Genomic DNA, 18680 nt, shown 5'->3' with positions numbered 1-18680 from the left:
TTTAGAAAATGGTCACGTGACCTTAAGCAATCAATTTTGAAGGCGAAGTTAACCAAAATTTAAATTTTCGATTTGGAATTTTCCAAATTTTTTTATGTCGTCATTTCAGGCGTGAAAACAAAACAGTCACGTGACTTGACTAATTCAATTTTTAAATTGAATTTACTAAAAATTGAAATTTAAACATTTTCACGGTCACGTGATCTTCAAAAATTTGCACTTTCCGCATTTTTTAGGTTGAAATTCAAGAATTTTAGTAAATGGTCACGTGACCTTATCAAATCAATTTTGAGGCTAGGTTAACCAAAATTTCAAATTTGCAATCTCAAATTCTTAATCACGTGACCTGATTTTAAACTTTTTCAAGTTGACATTTCAGGCTTTCAGAATAGACCAACTAATCACAGTTTATTACTTTAAATTTTAAAATGAAATTACGTTATTTTATTAATTTTTAAATTTAAAGTTTGGAATTAGTGTTTTACTTTCAAAATTCAAAACTAAATTATTTTTGTCATGTGACCTAAAAAAATTAAAGTTAAAATTTAAACTATTAAATTTAAAACTCTTCTAAAGTACTGGGTCACGTGACCTATAAAAACCCACTTAAAATTTTGACAATTTTTCATGATAAAATTGAAAACTTTCAAAGCAGCAAAGTCACATGACGTTACTTTTTCGATCACGTGACCATTGAAACTCTACTCGAAATTTGAACTTGCTCAGTTAAATTTGAAGACTGGCAAAATTAGCAAAATGTTCACGTGACCATAATTTTACATATTTTTAGGTCCTAAAAATTAAAAATTAAAATTTTTTTCTCAAATTTTTGTGATCTAAAAAATTTTGACAATTTTCCAAGGTGAAATTTAAAACTTTTAAAGTTAGCAAAATAAGTTTTTTTCACAAATAAATACTTGTTTTTAAAGTTCTTTTAATACAACTTAGTAGACTAATGGAAATTACCGTAACTATTGTTTAACAAAAATGACCCTTAATGATATTTTTGATAGGATTTTGTCAATAAATTTTATTTTAGGAAAATGACAAGTTTGTAATAAAAAAAAATTAAAATTGCTTAACACAACCAACCAGATTAGTAGGATTTAGGGTAAACATTGCAATTACTGTTAAACCAAAATGATCTTTACAGAAACTCTAAAAATTCTAAACGTTTTTAAAAGTAAATTGTATTACAAACTATGCAAAACATTGATTGTTTAAGAGGTTTAACATCGTTATTCATTGAACTTCCTTCAAATTTACTTTTTCTGCTTTACCATTAACCTATAAAAACTCGCATTTAATAAACTTGTAGAGTATTTCCTGCACGTTTAAAACAAATATAAATTTCAATTTACCCATGAAAATTGCTTACAATCAAAATTTATTAATCACCGACATTAAATGGAACCCGTTCCGTAACGTAGGTTCCGTTTTTCATTCACAAAAATTCATGCAATTCAACTTTTTCTCCATCTTTAATAACCGATTATTTCCGACATCCTTTTACAACTTAATTTGTGTTTTTTTTTTGTGCTAGAGACAACGTTTTTAAACTGAATGAACATGCACATTCGGTTTCTTCATGTTAGTTGAAAAATCCCTTTTTAGGTATTTGAGCGTACCTTCTAAAAATATACACTCGTCGTACTGATAATTAAAAGTATAATTCCATTAAAATGCACTTAAACCAGACTGTAAGTACCACTTTGGTTCGTTTGACACACTTTTGAATTTTATACCTTCACTCGGCAATGTAGAAATATTCTACGGCTATTTAACTTTTATTATTTATTTGTTATCTCGATTGCGACCGAACAAATCTAGCCTACTGAAAACGTGTAGTAAACCCAGCCAGATGTACTCGGCTTACTCGGTGCCATCAGCACCGCATCACAGTCCCAACGTTTCGACTACCACGGCCTCATCGGCCACTTTGAACAGTACCACCACCACTTGGAGTAGTAGTGGTAGTTCGATGCACCCCACCTACACCAGTTTTGATCCGGGGCCCAGTACTTCAGGGATGTACGGGGGGCAGGGGGGTGTTTTTTCTTTTCCCCCCTATCCGAGCATGCATATGCCTTTTGACTATCAACAGGTTGGTGATTTTTCCCCAAAAAAAATTTAAATAAATTACAAATTAATTTCTCTAAGACTATTTTTATCTGGTTCACCCTGTATCTTAAAAGGCAAGATATGCAAAAGTGAGATACCCTATAAAAATAAGCTTGCAGCAAAGCCAAAAATGCGACACCCTGTATCCTCAGAAGGTTATTAGTCAACTGTCCTAAAAGTCAAGCTGATTCTATTTTACAATATTGTTGGTTGTAAACGTATCGCATTTCTTTTAGTTTGAAAAGGAAAATTCTGAATTTAATCTCAGAAGGACACTAGTCAACTGTGACAGATAGTTCTAAATGTATAAACTGTATATTTGATTTAAAAAAACAGTGACGTCACACAAAATTAATGCACTAATAATAAATTATATCAAGAAAGTCCATAAGAGTTTTTAAAACTTTTAAATTTAGTATTGTCCACGCCACTGACATTTATCTTCGTATCCAATTTAGTAAGCAATTCCATTTGAAAAAATTGAAGTTTTGTCAAAGTCACAAATCCAGTGACGTGCCCTTTTATTCAGATAACTGAAAGCATATAAACAAATAACTAAATTTGGGTATTATCTATAAAGAAACGTATGATTGGTCAGAAAAATTCAGTGGCGTAGTCACTGTTAAAAATAGGTAGTACACAAAATTTATTACCCTCTACGTTGGACACATTTTAATAGTTCAGCCCCTTTTTGTTTTGATTTGAAGCGAAAATCCAGTGCCGTACAGTATAATAGCAGGTACATTTTAAATTTTGCAAAAAAAATTGCTAAACTAACCTAACCTAAAAAGTCAACTGTGCCAATAGTTTTTAAATGTAAAATTGTAAATTTGAACAAACTTTTGTTCCACCTACGTCACGGTAATTTTGACAGTATATTTTCGACTGTTTTCTGTACGGTTGGGCAAAAGTTCAGTGGCGTAGTCGGTGGCTGTGAAAAATAGTACATATTCAAAAAAATCTCAAATTTGTTACCCTGCAGATCAATTCATAGTTGTAGTTTTCAAAGGTGCAAAAAAATTGAAACCTAACCTAAAAACGTCACTAGTCAACTGGTCCAACACATACGATTCTAAATGTGAAACTATAATTTTGAACAAAGTTTTAAAACTTTTTTCTCTCTTGTAGGAACACTTAATAAATCGGCTTGAAGGATATAATAATCATAAAACCTATAATTGAGAAAATAAAATAAAACCCAGTATACCACGTCACTGGGATTTTTATTTTTATTTCTAATTTGGAGAGCAATTCCAGTGGTGTCCTAGCCATTCTCAAGAAGGCTATTTCAAAAGAAAGAATTGAACAGTGACGTAGGCTTTTTTGTTTTTTTTTCTTTTATAAAATTGCAATTAATAGTGCACGCAGCACTTCAAACTGGTATTTTGACATTTTGGACAAAAGTTCAGTGACGTAGTCAGTAATTGGTAAGACATTTGAAACTAAAAAAACTAGTAAAACTTGAACCTAACCTAAAAAGAACACTAGTCAACTCCACCAACAGTCAAGGCCTTAACTATGCTGGATTTTTGAGAACAGTTTCCAAATTGCATAATGCTTCATTTCTTCAAGTTTGAGAATCAACATTCTGACCATCGGAAGAACACCAGTCAACTCTCCCAAGATTCGATATAAATTTGGACCTAACCTCACTCGTTAACTAACAGCAGCAGGAAATTTGGACATAACCTGGAAAAAACGGTATTTTTTTTTGTTTCTTGTTCAGTGGACCAAAAATCCAAATCTTACGCTCAATAAACTCGACTACCGTAAATTTACAACCACCCGTTTTGGTTGTTCGTCCCCAGAAAGAGATAAAAAAGACATTATGGAGACTAAGAAGGAAAAAAGCAATATTTAAGGGTTGATTTATCATCGCGACGATGACGGGTTTAAACGCAGCCTCGCCGAATCTAATGACCTGACGAAAAAGGGTTGTATTTTTTTCTGTTTTGGGACACTGGGTTAAGTAAGTTACGACTTTAAGGTACAGCTGTATTATTTAGTTTAATCTGTTAGTTTTTAACCATAACCGGTACAACTGACCCTAAAACAAATAATTAAGAATTGAAATCATCGCCCAGGTGAACGAAGCTGACCTGACTGGGCACCCACTCTACGTTACGTACGGTATAATGCATCCATCCACATGGTTAGGTCAATTAAATCAACTTCCTGGTTCGGAATGGTAAAAAAATGGCGCCCGTAGAAGCAGAAACGAACCAGACAACGAATTACGACGTCTAGAGATTGACTGTTTAATGAAGCAAATTAGTATACCATGATTGCCAAGTTAATATTATCTATTGCTTGATGAAGAGATTTAACAGGACTTGTAAAAACCGAACCTTAGTTTTTTTGTGCTTATTTCAAAGGGCTAAAAGTCCACATGTGCTGTAATTGCACACTTGTTAGTAGTTTGTGATTGGTCAAAAAAAAGCAGCAAGCTGAAAGCTGCTTTTTTTGACCAATCACAACAACATCCACTGTGCTGAGATTTAACACATGTAGACTTAACATTGGGGTATACAGTATGATAGGTCACGTGACTGTCAAATCAAACCGTATGTCAAAGTCACGCGATATCAATGATTTTCAAATTCAAAAACATTTCAATTCAACTCACAATTTTTGATTTTGCAATATTTCAGATCACGTGGCTAAAGTCCTTGGCACATTTTTTGACAGTTTTCTGTGTTGTCAGATTAATGTTTAGGTTGTCAAGGTTAAGTAAATGTTGTCAACGACTTTAAGCACCAATTTTGTATGACGATCTGTTATGCAAAAATTACGTTTTTTTGAAAGATGAAATTCAAATGTATCACGTGACCAATCGACTCTCAACAAAGTCACGTGACTGACTTTTAGTAACTGAAAATCATCTTTCTCAATGCTGCTTCTTATCTACCAAACTCAGTCAGTAAAACGATGTTAATGGCATTTTTAGTTTTTTTTATATGTATTCTTTATTTTATTTCTTTATTAATTAATATTACTAGAATATTCCTAATCAAGTGACCCTTTAATACTACTTTTCTTCTCATAATTGAAGTTTATTTTTTATGTTTTTGCAAATTATTACTGACTCAATCTGTACTGGAATTTACTGATTTTGCAAGCTTCTAAAGTGGAATTTAATAATAAAAATGCCATGAAAACAACTTTTAAGCTTTCAAAATTATAGGTTAGGTTACTTGTAACATAAAACAAAATATTTACAGCTTCCAAATTAAGTTATTTTTACTATACAGGATGTGTTCAAAAACGTATTTTTTTTAATCATCAAACTGTAGTGTAATTCTGTATTTCACCCTGTATACTTGCTCCAATCGAATTAGGTTTAGGTTTTGCGTCTGATATTAGCCAAGAAAGCTAATACAGGGTGTCTCATAAATGTCTAGTGTTAACTATCGTTGACTCAATAAAGCTTTACTGCTTTAAGTAACAAATAGTTGGTTAAATTTAACGTTACAAACACCATCAAAGCACTTTGACTCGGTTTACACTGTTCATTCTGAAACAGTTTACAAGATGTTAGTTAACACAGAATAAAGTGCGTTTACAGTTAACGATTAACTTAAGAAACTGTTTGAGAAAATCGTGAACACTCTTAGGGCGGTGTAAACGAAGTCGTCCGAAACTTTAAATTAGCTTTATTTAAAACTGTCAGTTGAGTCAGTTTACGCTAGTCTTGAAACTAAAAATGACGTCATGTTAATTTGATTTGATTTTTACTTTACTCCGTACAGTGGTTCTTGAATTGAAACTCGTCGTTAACTTTTTTTAATCGAACAACAATGACGTTGAATTTTAACGCGTCAAGGGTGGTTAAATCAGACAGAAGAGGAGGCACGTGTCCGCAAATCAAGCATAACTTTCCACAAAATTACCGGTGTGACCAATTTACTAAACTGTTTGTACTTTTTTTTAGTTTGTATTGGTTTGTTGTTGAACAAATTGATCTAAACCGTTTATTAACGACTTTGTTGCAGTCTCCATTTGACCTAATTAGTAGAAAGTCTTTTGCTACAGACCTGGGAGTATTAATCTCGGCAAGACGTTCAGACGAGGAATTAAATATTTATCCAAAACAGTGTAATATCAAGCTGAAATTAAAACCTTTTAAGAACAGAACGTTTTAAGGGATTAAAAATAAAAGTGTTTAGGTTTCTTTAACGCTGGGCTTTTCTCGAAATTGACCTTGTTACCTTGTCAGTGTTGGTACAAGCTGAAATTGAAAGATTTTACTGTTACGCCACTGGATTGCCCTTTTTAATCACAGAACGCTCTCTCGCTTTAATTCGTCATTATTTTACTTTTAATATTTCATTAGAAATTAAGCGTTATTTTTTCCAAGTCGGCAGACGTCACTTTCGCGGACCTGGAGAACGCGAAGCGGCAAAATTAAAACTTAAGTTTTAATTAATGGCAGGTCTCCGAGAGTTTTACCTCTTTCTCGATAATTGTCCTCATTAAGGAGACACTTACAGACCGAGAAAACTATCAGAACAAACACTACATACCAACACCAGATCGATGAAACACGCTAATCGTGGCAAATTTGCAGATTTTCATGCACAAATCGGCCATGCATCTGCAAGCCAGAGACCTGGGGGGCCGTTCCGAAGTTAAGCCACATCAGTGCCAGCAGTGTCTCAAATCGTTCAGCTCTAATCATCAGCTGGTGCAGCACATACGTGTTCATACCGGTGAAAAACCGTACAAATGTTCCTATTGCGACAGGAGGTTCAAACAGCTCAGCCATGTCCAACAGCATACTAGATTACATACTGGTGAGTAGTTCAAAAATTTAGTTTTTTAACTCAAATTTTGTTCCTTTATAGTATTTTGTATTTTGTAAATGTATTATCAGACATTAGAAAGAAGTGTTACTAACTTGTGTATACTAGTTGATATGCATCAACATTGAATATAGTTAGTCATTCAAACAAAATTAGGATGATTTCACAACCGAAAAAGTTGGCAAGATTGCCAAACTGCAGAAAAACAAACCTTTTTCAAAGTAAAACCTTTGAAGAAAGGGTTTTCCAAAAGCCTCCACTACTAAAAGCTTTTAATCAATGGCTCCAGAGACCTCTACAGGTGTCATCTTTCACCATTTTTTTTTGGAATTTGTCAAAAGCGGCTAAAATGCCAGAATCCTCTAAATACTATTGAAAAATCTCGAAAAATGCCAGAGGTCGTTAGAATCATTCTAGAAATGCCAGAAGCCTTTAAATACTAGGAAAATTTTCATTGTCAGGGATTTCTACAAGTGTACTAAGCATTACAAGATTTGTTTGTTTGTTTGTTATGTTATTTTAGATTGGTGTAAGGTGTTTTTACGCTTTTTTCTGAAAAAATAATATGGCCTTTGCTGTGCATTGGAACCTTTCTGGAGAAATATAAAAAATTAATAATTTTAGCAAAAAAATTGCATTTTTCCAATTTTTTAAAAGTTTATTACTACAGTTTTGACAAAAGTTGTATTTTTTCAATTTTTGAAGGGTCGTAGTTCCTTTATTTGATCTTCTATCAATTTCACTACCATTAGAAACAGCTTGAAAATATTACAAAATAAACCAAAACAGGTATCTGTAGCTTTTTGTGTTACCGAGATATTGAATTTCAAAAAGTACGTACTTAAAAAAGACCCCTTAATCCTCTCCATTTTTCCAATATTTTTGAAAATTGAAAAATTATAAAGTGCTTTTTTGCATTTATTTTACCTAATTTAAAGTCTTTTAGTATAAATACATCCTTTGCTGTGCATTGAAACCATTATGGGGCAAAATAAAAATTTGCCAAAATTTTACTTTTTACCAAAAATGTAACTTTTCCTATTTTTTTTTAAGGTTATGTTATGTTATGTTAAAAACATTTTTTAAATTGCCAGAGATGTTTAGAATCATTCTACAAATTTCAGAGGTTTCTACACCATTTACACATGTAGTTTAGAAAATATCACTTGGATTTTAAAAATATACCTTGTATTTCATTATCGTAAATTTGGTTTTAGAAAACGTAAATTGTATTTCAGATTCGTCACTTGTATTTTAGAACGCGTTATTTCAATTTCAGATTTTTTTGTGTTTCTATGTGGTTATTAGTCTATTGTTTTTTTTTTAATATCACAGCAAAAAAACCCGCCCATCGAGAGTATTAATTTATATAAAATATACAGGGTGTCCCATAACTATATGACAATCTCTCGGGGGCATGCAAGGGAGGTCAAAATAATACGATTTGTTCATATAATTTCTTTTTAAAGTCACTCTTAAGGGAAATATCGAGCCCCAAAGAACTGCTTTCCAATTAACGTTTTTGGCCGTAACTTTTGAAACACTTTGTATATTGTAATGATTATTGGGTTTAATGTTTTATCGAAAGAGACCTTCTATTTGACATGAAAACCAGGTATCTCGTCTTCGAAAGTCAGAAACTAACTGGACCTAAGACACAATTTGCTTAAACTTTGACAGCTGTCATTATTTTTAGTTGCAAACGCCATTAATGGATACTCTTGACATTTTTATCGAAAAATTGTACCTTTATTTCGATAAATGAACGGTTTTCGAGATAAATCGATTTTTCATTGAACTGCTTAAACCACAATGTTATTAAAAATATTCGTTAAACTATTTACTTTTCTTACTTATTTACTTTTTTTCCTTTTTTTGCTCCTTTAATTTTCCAAATTACAAATGACCACGTCTAAAATCCAACTGCTCTTTTCTATAATACAAGTGACTAATCTGAAATACAAATTGCAATTTCGAAAATCAAAGTTATTATTCTAAAATTGAAAGTACCTTTTCTGAAATACAAGTGATATTTTTTAAATCCATCTTATGGTTTCTAAAATTCAGCTGACGCTTTCTAAACTACATGTGTAAATGGTGTAGATAGTACTGAAAACTTCTCAAAAGTTGCCAAAGACAGTTACAAAAGTCCTAAATCCTCCAAAAATTTTGTAAAAATACCAGAGGTTTTTAGAATGATTCTAGAAATGCCAGAAGCTTCTAAATACTTCTGAAAACTTTTTAAAAGTTGCCAAAGGCGCCAACTAATGTCCTAAAGGGTCCTTCTAAAAGTATCAGAAGCTCTAAATACTAAAAATCGCCAGAGTCACCTACAAATGTTCTAAACTTTCCATTAATCGTGTGAAAATACCAGAAATTTTTAGAATCACTCTAGAAATGCCAGAGGCATCTAGAATTATTCTAGAAATTCCAGGGGTTCATAAATACTATTGAAAACCTGTCAAAAGTTAAAAACTTCTTAAAAATTGTCAGTAGTCTCTACAATAACTACTACCAACTACTTTTTAAATTGCCAGAATTATTTTTTGAAATACCGTAGGTGAATCTACCAGGTAAATTTAATTGAGCATCTGTCAAAAAGTGACATTTTCTGCTCTCGTTTGACAGTCACGACCTGCTGATGTTTTGATTTTTTTTTTGGATTGACAGTAGCGGCTTTAGATGTTTAAGGCCTCGTTAACACCTTATAGTTTAGTTAGTAAATAAAAGCTGAATAAACTAATAGCTGGATTGTAGAGCTGTCAAATGTCCGCGCAACTGTCATTTCAGTCATGGCTAGCTCTGATTGTGTGTGTTAAAGTCTCGATTAAGTTTGGCAATGATAAATTTAACTGACAGTTAACTTTATCCAGATGGTGGACTCGTGCAGTGTCACCTAATGAAAGGAATTTTTAAGTAAAAATCTTTCATAAATTACCAGAAGATTTTAGAATGATTCTAAAAATACTAGAAATCTCTAAATACTAGTAAAAACTCCGAAAGCTACCAGAGGCCTCTAATTACAGATAAAAATGTCAGACAACTTGCCAACGGCCTCTAGAAATGTTTTTAACTTTTCAGGAGGCAGAGACTTCTTTAATTATTTTTGGAAATTCCAAGTGTGAAGAAATATTGTAAAATTTTCCTGAGGTCACTAAAATCATTCTAAAAATTGCCAAGAGCCTCTAAACATTAAAAAAAATTGTCAGAGGCTTCTGGGATCATTCTAGAAATAACAGAGGTCTCTGCCAACTAATAATAATTATTAATAGCTTACTTTTTTTGAAATAGAAAAAACTTAACTAACAAACTAATTTTTGGCATTCAGTTTCAAGACAATTCAGGTAACCAAAAATAGAAACATTACTCTTACGTAACTGGCGCACATTACAAATGCGTATATACGTAGATATTTATTTTCTTCAACCCTTTTCCGCCCCGAGCCCGCGTTCGAAAAAGGAAACGAATAAATTCTTTTCAAGCCCGAGAAAGTTCTCTTCCTTCGCGTTTTATGCTAATCAACCCTCTTTCCGAATAAATTTTGTTTTGTTTCCATGAAAGGCGCATACACACATGATCACGCTAGATCGCCAACGATCTCGTACCGTTCCCGCGATATTAACAAAGCGCGAGGCGCCAAAAGACAAACACTTCGACTGGAAAAAATTAAACGTCAAAGTGTGTTTGTTCGGTTTTTTTTTCTCGTTTCGAGCACATCTTGTAGACGCAAAACATAAGGGGTTAACCGACTGTCCGTTCAACATATGCCTGATGGCGCATGTAAGTGAAAAAAAAAACAAAAGCAAAACGAGAGAAAAAAACAAGTGAAAGCCGATGTACCGCGACGCGACCATGTGGGTGAAGTTCAATTGTTTTCTGTTAAAAGTTATTTAAAAGTCCAACGGGTGATGTATAATTAAGGCATTAAACAAAAAAGGGGTACAGGAAGTTGGAATTTTCGTCCGCCTTCGGGAAGATTTCGTAATTGCTTATTTAAAGGGAAAAGGGTTTCAGTTTTATGACTTGATAGCCTTGGTTCGATGGGTTATTTACGAAATTGATATACCCATATGGGTAGTCACAAGTGTCTCTTCAAATTTCAATTTAAAATCACAAACTAGGAACAGACATGATTTTATTGTTTTTCAAAACCGTTGTTATTATTTGACGTCACGATGACGCAATTTGACAGTTGGTTAATAGATTATTTGGTTGAATTACGTCATACTGACGTTAAATTGCTGACGCTGGATGGAGCATCAACATTCGTGGCAACTGTGATTTTAAAAACCAATTAAATTACAATTTTCATTAACTGGAAATTGAATGTCAAACGTATTATTTATTTTTGATATCCGCGACAAAAATACCTTTTAATTAATCAGAAAGTCGCCACAAGCTGTCTAAATATACGGACCAACCCTGTATGGTTGTTTTCTTGACATAACTGTCATAAATTATGATGATTCTATAACCTAACCTAACCTAACTTTACGTGAACTATTTCTCACTTGCTAACCTCAAACTCAAATACCAGGTAAAATTTGCAAATTGGTGATTTTGACAGAAATGTTCGAAAATGCACGCTCCACATTCTAGAAACCTACTTGCAAGTTTGTAGCCTGTTAAACGGTAATAACCAAACAGAAAATAGCAAAAAACACACTCAACTGACAAGAAACACAATTTAGACTATAATTTGGGTATTTGGGCAGGTACGGACCTGAAATTCTAACTGAAGGAAATAAATCTAATCTAAAAACCAGGTCTATACTGAAAAATGTTTAGGAAAATGCTGGTTTTTGTTAAACTGTAATAACCAAACAGAAAATAGCAAAAAACACACTCAACTGACATGAGACACGATTTGGCCTATAATTTGGGTATTTGGGCAGGTACGGAGCTGAAACTTTCACTGAAGGAACTAAATTTTACCTAAAAACCAGGGCCGTACTGAAAATATTTAGAAAAATGCTGGTTTTTGTTAAACTGGAGTAACCAAACAGAAAATAGCAAAAAGCACACTCAACTGACATGAGACACAATTTACTCTAATTTGGGTATTTGGGCAGCTACGGACCTGAAATTTTCACTGAAGGAACTAAATTTTACCTAAAAACCAGGTCCGTACTGAAATTTTTTTATAAAAATGCTGGTTTTTGTTAAACTGGAATAACCAAACAGAAAAGAGCAAAATACACACTCAACTGACATGAGACACAATTTACAATTTAGCCTATAATTTGGGTATTTGGGCAGCTAAGGACCTGAAATTTTCACTGAAGGAACTAAATTTAACCTAAAAACCAGGTCGGTACTGAAAAATGTTTAGAAAAATGCTGGTTTTTGTTAAACTGGAATAACCGAACAGAAAATACCAAAAAACACACTCAACTGACATGAGACACGATTTGGCCTATAATTTGGGTATTTAGGCAGCTAAGGACCTGAAATTTTTACTGAAGGAACTAAATTTAACCTAAAAACCAGGTCCGTACTGAAAAATGTTTAGAAAAATGCTGGTTTTTGTTAAACTGGAATAACCAAACAGAAAAGAGCAAAATACACACTCAACTGACATGAGACACAATTTACAATTTAGCCTATAATTTGGGTATTTGGGCAGCTAAGGACCTGAAATTTTCACTGAAGGAACTAAATTTAACCTAAAAACCAGGTCGGTACTGAAAAATGTTTAGAAAAATGCTGGTTTTTGTTAAACTGGAATAACCGAACAGAAAATACCAAAAAACACACTCAACTGACATGAGACACGATTTGGCCTATAATTTGGGTATTTAGGCAGCTAAGGACCTGAAATTTTTACTGAAGGAACTAAATTTAACCTAAAAACCAGGTCCGTACTGAAAAATGTTTAGAAAAATGCTGGTTTTTGTTAAACTGGAATAACCAAACAGAAAATAGCAAAAAGCACACTCAACTGACATGAGACACAATTTACTCTAATTTGGGTATTGGGACAGCTACGGACCTGAAATTTTCACTGAAGGAACTAAATTTAACCTAAAAACCAGGTCCGTACTGAAAAATGTTTAGAAAAATGCTGGTTTTTGTTAAACTGAAGTAACCAAACAGAAAATAGCAAAAAGCACACTCAACTGACATGAGACACAATTTACTCTAATTTGGGTATTTGGGCAGCTACGGACCTGAAATTTTTACTGAAGGAACTAAATTTAACCTAAAAACCATGTCCGTACTGAAAATTTTTTTAGAAAAATGCTGGTTTTTGTTAAACTGGAATAACCAAACAGAAATGAGCAAAAAACACACTCAACTGACATGAGACACAATTTAGCATATAATTTGGGCATTTGGGCAGCTACGGAGCTGAAATTTTCACTGAAGGTACTAAATTGAAGAATGAATTTGGACTATTTTTGTAGAAAATAATAAACATGATGGCTAAAATTCCCCACGTGATTATAGAGTGGAAAGTTAACTGTATGTAAAATTGGTGTTATAAGCAGCACCCTCCCTGAGAAATACAAAAATTACAATTTAACTTTGAAAACCCTGTATAATCGAAACCGAGGATGTCTTCTGCTTTGATTAACATGTTTCCAATCAAATTGACAGATTGACAAATTGACAATTTTGCAGATTGAGTAAATTATGTAGTAATTGTGTCAATTGATACTCTTTTTGTCTACTACTTTATGAACTTTTAAGATTTTAGATAAAATAACTAAAACATACGTACAATCAGGCCAAACATTATCAAATTCAAAAGTACTCACATTTAACATAAAACAATACTTTGCAAGAAAATGGTATTGATAACTGTCCTAATAAATTACTATTGTTTTTAATCGACTTCTCGATAAACACAATAAAAGCAAGGGTCAAGAAAACATTTTTCACAGAAAATTAATTTTAACTTTGATCTAATATTTAACAATAATAATTATAAATAACGCTTAATAGAACGGAAGTGAATTTTCGAAAATTGACTCGATTTACCGTAATCCCATATAATATGCATGACAGATTTAATAATGTAAATTTATTTGCTCAATATCGCAGCACCGTTAATTATATCGGTCGCAGCAAATCCAGTTAAACCATCCAGGATCAGAAGTTTTTTTCCGGTTTGAAGCGGAGTTGCCAAATTTATTTTTTTGCACTGGAAACTTTCTGTTATTTGGAGGTTATGCGGCGATTTAGAGATGGAAACTCTTGTACAGGAAAGGTCCTGGGGCTAATTTAACAAGGACCGCAAATGCATGCGTGCCGAAACAAATCACAGAACGGCTAACGACGCGTTATCGAACCGCACACTAGGCCATTTCGGCCTTCATTACAATATATTGGGAAAATTTATTGTAAATTGTCCATGGAATCGATAATGCGGGATCAGACGCTAATAACGGAAAAAATGCGTACAGAGCAAACCAAAGTAATTGGCCGTTACGTCATGATACATGTCACTATATTGAACTTGTGTTTTTCTCTGTTGTGAAGCATTACAATACTAGTGGATGAATATAATGGGTTAGGTATATTATTCAACAGTAACCGATTGGACTGGATGTTAAATAACCTTATAGGTTAGACCTACGGTTAGTGATGTAAAATAAGTAACTAACGGTTACAAAGTAATCGTTACTAAATGGGACTTGAAAGTAACGAGTCTTAATTCAAAAAAAGACTCGTTAGATTTCATGAGTCCAATTTATAAATCTTTAGTAGGTGTATATCTCGTCATAGTCGTTACAAGTTAAAACCGACACAAGATGAAACAAGAAGGTAATAAATAATTAAAAAAAGTAAAAATCATATTGCCATTTCTTTATTACCTTTGTTTTGTTAATCATAAAAATGTTATCCGAATCTGTTCTTCTCTTCAAGAATAATATCGGCCTGAAGTGTAATTTAATGGAAGTAACTAACGGGTCCGAAGTAACGAGTCTAAAGTAACGAGTCTTAAAACCTAAAGTAACTAATTGGTCCAAGTCCTTAAAAGTAACGATACTTTCCATCACTACCTACGGTCACAGTCATATGCATAAAGCCAAAAGGAATGATGTAAGCGCCATTTGTTTTGATTTAATCAGTGGCTACAGGGAGTATATCACATCTGTCATTTCTGACTATTGACATTTTGACAAAGAGGAAAAAACTGATATTGCTTAAAATCATTACAGCTAAGAAACAGTGGATAGAGGGAGGGAGGGGTTAAATTTAAACGTCGGAACACATCAAACGCCGATCTAATAAAAATGCCAGAAACGTCCAATCGATAACCAATCACCCGAAATTTATCTTTTTAATAAAGATTTGATTCTTATAATGCCCCCGGGGTCGGTCCGGTCAAATTAAAAATTCGCCAGCATTAAATCGGGCGGAACGGAACTTTTTGCCGATTAACATTCTTTCCTGACTTGACGCGTATTTTTAATAAAGAAACTTTCCAGAACCCCGGAACACTCTTTATGACATTATTTTTTCCGTGAATAAATTCCATAAAAAAAAATTTTTCGGGGAGCAACTGAGACATCACACATCGATAGACTAACCACCCCTCGGGGTTGACTTTTGCACCCTCATGATGTGTGTGTACGTGCTCTAAAACTATATACTACAAAGTATATAAGCGCCAGAGCCAGAGCCCCTCCCTTACAGCGTATATACCGGCCGTAACGCATCGCCGCCCCCCTCTACCACCCCCTCATAAGGGGTCAAAGGGTTGGGGGGGGTGGCCGATGCACCCGCACTGCAATTGCACTGTGTGTGTGTGTCGGCCAACGGCCGCCATTTTGAAACTGCGAATTATTGCGTAAAAATAACGCGGAATGTATTTGGTATTGATCGTCTAGAATAGGGTGGTTTTGGGTGGTAAAAGTGTTTGAGGGGTGTGTTCATTGCACACACTGTTTCAAAATTTATTATTAACATTTCGGGATGTTTTGTTAAATTAAATTCCTGGATTTCCATTTGAATATAGTTTTGGTTTTTGTAGATATATGAAGTGGAGAGGGAGGGAATTGCAATGGCAAAAGTTGTGGATTAATTAATTGCTGCCCATTGTTCAATTATTCCCATTTACTTCCATTTTGCCAATATGAAAAACCCAAAATTAATTAATAGTTACAGGGTGGCTAAAGAAAAAAACCAAACTGATAAATATATATATATATATTTATCCTACCAATCAACTCCAAAAACTGCAATATATCAGTGTAAACCAAAATAATTGTCATTAAAGACTATTTTTGCTTGCTATTGAATGACATTTCAAAGCGTAAATAGCGTTGCTATTTCAATTTTTAAGAAGCGAATTTCGACTTTACTGCATTTACCACCAGACCACACCAGATTTACAATATGTCGAAAAATATTCCAAATATAAATGAAATTAACAATATCTTCTCAACGCATTATCTAATATTTTTGTATTAACAGCTGGTACAAATGAACCACTGCCAAAATTACCGATTTGACATAAAACTGTCAAATTGAGTGCAATTTGTCTTTAACATTAAATAACTAATAAGTTATTTGACACTTTCACTTTAGTTAAAAAAGAATTTCATGGGTTACACATTGGTATTTTGAATCACCCTGGAGCTGTCAAAATAATCGAATTATTGGATGTTAAACTCGAAACTGTCAAATTGAAGTGTTGCCAGAATTGTCTAATTTTTTGAGTTTAGCCGATTTGTCTTCCACAAAAATACGAATCAGATAATCAGCTAAATATATTTTTAAGTTAAGAAAGTTTAATAAATATTGGCAACACTGTCGGTTGAGCCCTTTTTTTGACGTTATTTTAAGCAAATTTTTTAGCTTAAAACACTTTCACTGTCAAATCAAAATAAATAATGCTAAGCAAAACTGAAATATTCAACAGAGTCACTATCGCTTTGCTGTATTTTTGATTAAGTGTTCTACAGTGTTGCCAAATTTACCATTTTTTTTATTTTAAAACTTTTTGGAGTAACGGTCTATTCCAGAAGGAAATTTAAATTAGTTAAAATAAACCAAAAATCAGCAAATTGAAATTTCTAAAAATGTTAAAATTGAAAACAATTGAAGGCAACACACCCCGAGAAATAAAATTGCACTTTAAACCAAATTAAGGGTGGTTCAGACTGTGACAATAGAGATGGAAAAATTGCACAGTCTGAACCAAACTAGGTTTAAACTCAGCTTCGTACTGCAAAATGGAAATAATAAATCTGCCAAATTTCACTTTTAAAAATGCCAAAATCCAGAAAAATGTTTAAATAACTAGTGAAAACCAGTAAAATAAATGAAACTTTAGATGTTTTCATTAAAAAAACTACAATTTCACTAAACAGAAGCTTCAAATTAAACATACAAATCAATTAAGACTATTATTGCTTGCCTTAAACTGCAATATTTACTGTAATAACCAGTCAGTTTAATGGTTTATTTTAAACAAATTTCGTCTCTAACCACTTTTCTGTTTGAAACAGACATTTATATTAAAACCAACATACAGGGTAGCTTTGTAACACTTTGTGTTGTATATTGTTTACAGGGCGTTCCATTTATTTTCCCAGATTTTTAGCAAAAAATTGTATAATAATTAACAGAAAAACTTAAATTTTTCGCCAATCATAGACAATCCGAGCGTTTCCCCCGAAATTCCCTTTTAATGAAAACGACAAGGTAAAATTCGATTTAGACTTTTGTGGTGCACTAAAAGAATCGCGTTTTCGATTAGTTCACTATAAATCACCTGGTCTATTGTTTCACTTTTTGCCCGTGAACAATACGATCTTTTTGTTTTCGCCCTCCTCACATTTTTTTCCCTCAATCTTACGCTACTTAATTAAAAAGCTAGCTTACTACAATAGTAAGCTCTTAAAATGGTTTTGTAATAGAAATTTCGTACTTTTGACCTATATAAACGAAAAAAAAAATCAATATTCCAGTAGCATCAAGGGTCCGAAAAAACTGGGGTATAATCTCCACAATGCCTATTTTAATTGCATTTCTTTTTAAAGCAATATTAAGTTCTAGAGGGGTGCTTACAACCCTTTCCGAAATTTTTTTTGGCTCCCCTCAATGAATAATATTAGGATTTTTTCGTGTTGGACCGACCTTCTGCTTGTCAGCCCTTAAGGGCTCCACACGCCAACGCATACGAGCATCCAACAAGTTAGCTCTGAGAAAAACGGAGGGAGATTGGTACTCTTAAGCTTGGAAAACGTTTTCGTATTCCGTAAGGCGTGCGACAAGAAGCCGTTATCGAAAATCAAGATAGATGAAAAATCGCGGCAAAAATTACAAAAACCATTAGTTTTACGATACTGTGCAATATTTTTGCATTAAAGTTTTCACGTAGGCTTCACTTGATGTGCGGAATTTTAAACGCTTTATTAGACGACTTTTTTTGTTAAAAAAACCATTGTTTAAGGTCTAAATTTGGTATTCCGTTAACGTTTTATAGATTTGGGTGTTTTTGCAAAGATTGAAGGAAAAGTGATGGAGGTTACGTATGGCAATACTGTCAAAAATTGATATACTCGTAACTCATAGTCATCAGAATTTTTCAATTATTATAAAATCATAAAAACTTGAGTTTTTATTGCACAAACCCTTTATTACTGTGTCTGTTTTTCCAAATCCAGTGGCGTCAAAATCAGCAGAAAAAAATTTACTAGACACCCTGTCAACTTTTGACACATGTCAAACAAAAAATAAATGTTTTCACTTTTTATTAAAACAGTGACCCTTGTGTAGTATTTGGGTAAATCTCAACAC

At 33.1% G+C, this 18680-nt stretch overlaps 1 protein-coding gene across 9 annotated transcripts in view; it reads left to right on the top strand.

The window, feature by feature from the left end:
* The window catches only part of dati (zinc finger protein datilografo), a 150109-nt gene that overhangs the window by 96336 nt on the left and 35093 nt on the right, over window positions 1–18680 (top strand). For 8 of the 9 annotated variants that reach the window (XM_081974613.1, XM_081974615.1, XM_081974616.1 and 5 more), the window contains one exon: window positions 6689–6914. In XM_081974613.1, coding sequence (XP_081830739.1) covers window positions 6689–6914 — 226 coding nt within the window. Of the gene's footprint in view, window positions 1–1848; window positions 2105–6688; window positions 6915–18680 lie in introns of all 9 variants that reach the window. The other variant, XM_081974620.1, reaches the window with a different exon arrangement.

This window comes from Ips typographus, linkage group LG3 (assembly GCF_016097725.1).
Source record: "Ips typographus isolate SLU linkage group LG3, UJ_Ityp_2.0, whole genome shotgun sequence".
Lineage (NCBI taxonomy): Eukaryota > Metazoa > Arthropoda > Insecta > Coleoptera > Curculionidae > Ips > Ips typographus.
This window is presented reverse-complemented; position numbering and strand designations above follow the sequence as displayed.